The following is a 7,032-nucleotide window of genomic DNA, read 5'->3' as shown; positions in this document are numbered from 1 at the left end:
CTGCTGGATTTGGACCAGGCACAAAGGGAACCAGAGCAGCCAGACTCTTATGAGTTCCTCCAAACAATATAAAAAAGTCATAGAGCAGAGTACTGATTGACTGATTGGCTCCAACACCTGTGAAGGGATTCAAAGCTGAGTTGAATCCCACAGGCTCCCGATTTATTGTTTCCTCATTGGAGCAATCACGTTATTGTGGAGCAAGTTATTAGGGAGTAAGTTACTGCAAGCTAGCCAAGGGAGGGACCCAGGAAGTGAAAGCAGAATCCATTTCACTCACAGAAGATTCATACTTTAAACACACTGAGAGACACCAGAACTACCTGAGATGTGGATTCTGAAACCTGAGGTAAAGAAAGTGGATCAGAATCAGCTAAGTGAATTCTGGAAGAAGCCATAACAAAAGCCCAAATATCTTCATCTCAGTGGGCATTAGGACGCTGAAGTTTGCCTTCATGAGCCAGAAAGTAGGGATGTGGAGTTGGCAGGCTACGGCATCACATACATCAGCAGTGGGGATATTCCAGTGCACATGAATAGTCCTGCACCCCACTGAAGGGGGTCAGAGAAGTGTGAGCAGCTGTCTGATTGTTGATTGAAGCACCCCTGAGAGAGGCAGGAATGGAGAAATCCACTCACTTGCTTGAATTTGCTGCTGCAGAGGCTGTGGGCTGTGGGTGGGGTAAGATAGAGTGAGGTCCTGCCAAAATGGCATCCAGCTCTGTGGTTCTGCTGCTGTCCTAGTGCCAACCACAGCCCTGTCTTAACATCTTAGATACCAGTGTAACAGTGATCATGTGCTGTCAGCATCTGAATGAAACTCACAGAAGCACAGCAGAAGACATTGTCAAGGATAGCAATAAATAAAAGGAAGTCTGCATAAGAGAGGAGAGGGAGAGAGAAAGGAAGAAAGAAAGAGAGAGAAAGAGTGGAGTGGAATATATCTCTACCTCTAATCCCATCAAGTCTCCCTATTCAAAGAAGAATTGAGTAATCAAAGAGAAACAACATTGATTAGAATAGTGGTTGAAACTACCGTGGTCCCAGACACCATTGAACCCATAAGAGAAGCTAGGCAGATAAAAGCTTTGACTTGGGAGTGCAGCTTGGCCAGCACTACCTGCAGTGACTGAGGCTACAGTACCCAGGAGCACTGAGCAAAAAAAAAAAAAAAAAAAATTTAGACATCATCCCAAATAAAAAACAAACAAGAAACTGTTCATACAGCATGTGACCAGTAAATCTACTCACAAAGTTAGGAGGGACAGACACAATGTAAGGAAAGAACCTTCTGGAGGAGAAAATGCACCAGTCTGACAGGCTCTGGTGAAGGATGTCAGAATTGCCAGCAGCAGAAATGGGAAAAACCAGTATTTCTCTCAAAAATGTGCAAAGGTCCATCTCTATGTTAGAATTACAGGATGAAGACATTGAGGATATCCCAGACAAGTAAATATGTATTAAATATATACTCATATATGTATATGCATTTATACACATATATACATATGTATCATGTTCCTGGACAGGCAGAGTCAGTGTTTCCATATATGTATATGCATATGTGTGTATGTTTGTGTGCATATATACACATATATATGTGATGTATGTATATATATGTATGATGTATATATGTATATATGATAAAGATCTTAAGCGACAGTGAGAAACAAAGGCAAGCATTTAATGAAAAACAAACAAAAAATACTAGCCAATAGATTTGAACAACACATCAGACAGATCATTCACCCAGACTGGGTAGAATTATCCTGACATATGGGGGTAGTTTAACATAAGAAATCAATAAATGATCACGTCAATAAATTAAATAAAATCATACAATCATCTCAATAGATGCAGAAAGGTTCACTTGATAAAATTCAACACCACTTCACATTAAAAACCACAAGTCAGATAAGCATAGAAGGAATATTCTACATCTACATAGCAGTTTATGGAAAACCCAAGACCAGCATCATAGTGAATGAGGAAAGTTTGGAAGTTTTTCCACTAAAATCTGGGATGAGACAAGGATATCTGTGATCAACACTGTTACTTAACATATCACTGGAAATCTTCAATAAAGCTAACATGCAAGAAAGACTTAGTAAAGCAATGCAAATTATCTCTGTTTACAGATTACATGATTCTATTCCTAGGAGAACCAAAGACTCAATGAAGAGACTGCTAGAAATTGAAAGAGAGATGGTAATGTGGTAGGGTAAAAATAAACAAATGCACATCATTTAAAAAATGATGCAGAATTTCAAATAGAAATACAGGTGACCACAAATAGCAAAGACTATCTTGAAGAATAAAATTCAAACCAGAGAGATCACAATTCCAGATTTTTTTTAATTCATTTATTACATTGTATTATGTGATACAGTTTTGTTGGAACTGGGAAGTCATATCACAGAGCATATGTAATAAAACAATCTGGTTCTGATGAAAAATAGAGAACAATAGTGGAACAGAGTAGAAACACCATTAGAAATCCCACACATTTACAATCAACTCATCTTCCACAAGAATATACATAACAGCCAGGGAAAAAGATGATTTCAACAAATGTTGTTGGGAAAATTGGATAGTATCCTGCAGAAGGAAGAAGAAAAACCACTCCACTTTTACCTTTAAAAAAGATCAAATCTAAATAGATAGAGGACTTAAATCTATATTCACAAACCATAAAATGTAAGAAGAAAACATAGGAAGCTCTCTACAAAATCTAAGCATAGTTAGGCTTCCTAGAAAAGTCATCAAAAGTACAGGCATTCAAGCCAAAATAAACAAACAGGCCTACATCAAACTAAGAAGCTTCTGTATAGCAAAGGAAATGATCAACAAATCAGAGTCAACCAACAGAATGGAAGAGGATCTGCACACTACACAACAGCAGGAGGATTATATCCACGAATAAGTAGAACTCCAGAAAAAAAAACATCAAAACAACCAAATCAGCTAAGAAATGGATCAAGAAAATAAGCAGACATTTTTCAAAGCATTGAATTCAAATGGATAATAGAAATAATAATAAAAAAAGCTCCCTAGCAATAAAGGAATTACAAATAAAAGCCATGTTGAGATTTCATTTAACCTTAGTGAGAACTGCATGCATACAAATATCTATTAGTAACACCTACTGGTGAGGATGTGGAGAAGAAAGGTACCTAGAATGTCATGACCCAAGTGAAGAATATTTGAACTGAGACTACATGAAAAGGAATATATGAATATAAAACACAGGGGGGATGGGATCTGGGGGAGATGGAGAAGAAAAGAAGAGATTGGGGGAAGCCCTATACCTACAAAATTGTTAAATGGAAAATAAGAATTAAAAAACGTGTTACCAGAAAAGTATGAGTAAATAATTAAAAAATCTACTGAATTTCCTTAATATAAAATATGTGTTAATATTAGACTGAACGAAAGCAAACCTGTTTGGCTGACAAATTCAGTTTGTTCACTTTATATGAATAAAATTATTTTAAAAATGGAAAAAAATACAGAAATTTTAAGCACCAATAGGGCAAATGCAGTCAAAAGACAATTATTACAAGGAACAAATATGTTTAAATTTGTAAATCTACATATACAAAGAAAAGATTTGGAAGCAAATATAGTCATTTGCTATATAAAATAAAGAAAATATTTTAACTATCTTTGTTTTGTAGCTTTCCAAAATTAAACACAAGACACAAACTTGTAAATGTGTAAGTTTAGTATTTCAAAAGTGAAAATAAAAGCATCAAATTGTACCTATAGTGTGTAATGCCAAAATTGAAGAATAGATTTAAGTATGTGAGAAAAGAAGGATGACAATCTACAAAAAACAAGAATAAAATTCCGACAATTAATTTTGTGTCAGAATTACATATGACCAGATGATAGAGAAATTGTCATAAAAGCTAGAAATTCAGAAGTGAGCTTTTCTGCATCTTAGGTGCAGGGGGTGGGAGAAGGCAGCAGCTTCTCAAGCTGTACATGCTTGTTACCTGTAGCACAGGGTACTCATCCAGGAAGGAGCCCAGCTTCTGCTGAGACAAGGTTTGGGTAACTCAGCATTCCAAACATAACTGGACAAGAGTGACAGCTTCACCTGGGTGCAGGAATCACTTCTGCCCTTCCTAACTGAAAAAAATGCTACACATAAAATTCTGAACATCTATATTAGATTGAAATTTTGGAATTGTTATTATTTAACCTAGAACATATTTTACAATTTCACACTTGTTTTAAACTTAAGATTGTTCTCTTATCAATTATGTTCCTCAGAATGCCAGTTATTCTTTTATCAGAACTGATAAGCACCAGTGGACTGACCGTGGCATAAACATTTCCCACCAGTGTCTGGACACACAGGATAACAGGTTCGTATTTCCACAGTAAGGTTGAGAAGAATGAGATGATGACATCCACACAGTACATAATCACAAAGAAACTAACAACCAGGAGGACAGTGCGGGTGGCCCTTTTTGCTGGAGAGATTCTTGGGGAAATGCCCATGTTGTGAAGATATGCAGACTTCCTCTGATGGCTACATAAGAAAATCACCATGTACATGCTGGAGAGCAGCATCATTCCTATAAAGAAGACATTCTGGGACAACACAAGCATGAGGCATAATGCCATGAGGATGGAGTTCATTGAGGAGAGTGAGCAGTACTTACTGACATTGAGTAGATTGGACTTGTTGGAATGAGCTACAGTGTAGATGATCATGTTGCTGTTGGAAGACAGGTTGAGGCACCAAATACAGAAGAAAGCAATGATAATATAATTTGCGATTTTATGTTTAAATCTTGACAAGAAGAGGGAGCTGGGACTGATAGTGATGACCTGAACAATGCTTAGCAGACTGGTTGTAGAGATGGAGAGACCCCTAGTCACTCTACTCACATAAAACAAAAACTTACATTTCAATTCATGGGGGAAATTGAACAATTTAAACATGCTTTCAGATAAAATATCCAGTGTAGTAAGTAGCATCACTATGTGAACAAACGCCAAGTGGCAGGCAGTCATATCAGTGGGTCTGGGGCTTTGAGCCTTGTGGATTGTGAAGATGTGGAAGATGAGGAAAAGGGCATTGGCTAGAATGCCAATGCCAGCTTGGAAAAAATACACATTTTTAATGAAGACGAAAGTGGAGATTTTGTTCATTTCAGCATACTTGAAAACATTTTAAATACCTATGAAACAGAAGACAGACCTCATGTCACCAGCAATCTTTCTTTTCGTGACAAATATCACAAATCATCATTTTAATTTAGTTTTAAAATTATCTAGCAGCATGTTATTTAACTTCATGGCACTGTAAACTACTTTTTTTCTTTCCATTTCTGATTTTGTATTGTGATTTTTCATTTAAGGGGATGTATAGTAACTGAGTAATTAGAGCTATCTTATCCAGATGTGAAGATAAAATTCACTGTGCATCTCTACTTCCAGACCAAAGCGAAAACTGTTTATTATATCTTGACGATAGGATGCTGGACTCTGCCATTGTCCAGACCCACAATGATGGACATAGGACGGTGTTTGAAGAACCATACTGTAGTAATGATATAGGAGAACCCGGGGGGGGGGAGGGAATTAGGGATGAGCTTAGGGAAATTCCAAGGCCTATGGAACTGTATCACAAAATGATGATGATAATAACAATAGCAATAATAATAATAGGCTATGAAATAAAAAAATTCTGAAAATTTCAGATGAAGAGGTATGTTTGAGTTAATAGTGTTTTTTGATAAAATTAAGTCAGCTGGAATAATCAAGCATATAAATATTTCCTCCACCATGATTAGCTCCACACAAGGATTTTTTTTTTTAATTAAATAGACAAATACCTGAGAATAAACATGACAAACATCCAATGGCATTGAATTACTAAAATGTGGCACCTGCACTTTTGAACCAGAATTTAAAACTGTAAATGCTAAAACACAGAATTCATGGAAAGGATATTTATATTTTCACACACTGGTTTTTAATTGCCATTAATAAATGCATTGTTAACTAAAATGTCATTGAAGACTTAGGACAATAAAAATCACAGCAGGATCGCAGCCGGTTCCCCCCTCATGCATTGGTATAGTAGTTTTGCTATTGTTTAGTGCCGCTTTGAGTCTGTTATCTATGAATTACCAGATTTGATCATGATAGGCTATACTGTACTTTTTCCTCACTCTTTTTATGGTCCTGAAAGACTTCCCTGCACTCCCCCCATCACGGATTAACATAGCGTATTGAGGGTAAAGTAGGTGTTACAGTTTTCAATGTAGATCTTAAGTATTCTGACATTAATTGTTGGTTTATAGTTTACATTGCATTATCTTATTACATTGGATACAGGTTGTTATAGATTGCACTATTATTACAATATACAGGTACTATCTTCCAAGTTGTCATCTTATCATCTCAGATTAAGGCAAACATGTGGTATTTAACCTTTTGGGATTGGTTCATTTCTCTTAGCATAATGGATTCCAGAGGTCATGTGCGTGGAGCAGGAGGGCACTCCAGGGTGGAGCAGGTGGTAAGGAGGAAGCTTGGATCCCAACCATGAAGACTCCCAGACCTTCACCACAAACTATTAATACGAGCAACAAGGACTACATCCCAACTGCCTAGGAGACCACAGGGAATTGGATGCCCTCGGAGGCCGAGTACTCTGAGGTCACCCACCCTCAACTGGAGCTTCTGCAGGGGATGGAAGAAGTTCAAACACTACCGTGCAGAAGCCAACGTCATCAGAAAGACAACCAGAAGCCCTGAGTGGTTCGCAGAAGCAGAAGAACAATAAACGTCCTTCGGGACCAGGGAGGAGAGCTTTCTTTGGTCTGAACCTGGCTCCACCTCTGGACCCCCACCCTCTCTCGCGATGACCATTGGGATCACTCCGAAAACCCCTCACAACACACAAACAATCATACAAACTAAAAAAACCTAAAATAAATAGACAAACAACAAAAAGTAGAGCCTGGAATCTGACAGGAAAGAGCTGGCGTGGATTGGCTCATGCCTCAC

At 37.5% G+C, this 7,032-nt stretch overlaps 1 protein-coding gene across 1 annotated transcript; it reads right to left on the bottom strand.

Moving 5' to 3' along the window:
- Window positions 1-4,227: 4,227 nt before the first annotated feature.
- LOC101534926 (putative vomeronasal receptor-like protein 4) lies at window positions 4,228-5,166 on the bottom strand. Its single transcript, XM_004599662.2, has one exon. The coding sequence runs from the start codon at window positions 5,164-5,166 to the stop codon at window positions 4,228-4,230; it is 939 nt and encodes a 312-aa protein (XP_004599719.2).
- Between the last annotated feature and the right edge of the window lie 1,866 nt (window positions 5,167-7,032).

This window comes from Ochotona princeps, chromosome 11 (genome assembly GCF_030435755.1).
Source record: "Ochotona princeps isolate mOchPri1 chromosome 11, mOchPri1.hap1, whole genome shotgun sequence".
In the NCBI taxonomy this organism is placed as follows: Eukaryota; Metazoa; Chordata; class Mammalia; order Lagomorpha; family Ochotonidae; genus Ochotona; species Ochotona princeps.
This window is presented reverse-complemented; position numbering and strand designations above follow the sequence as displayed.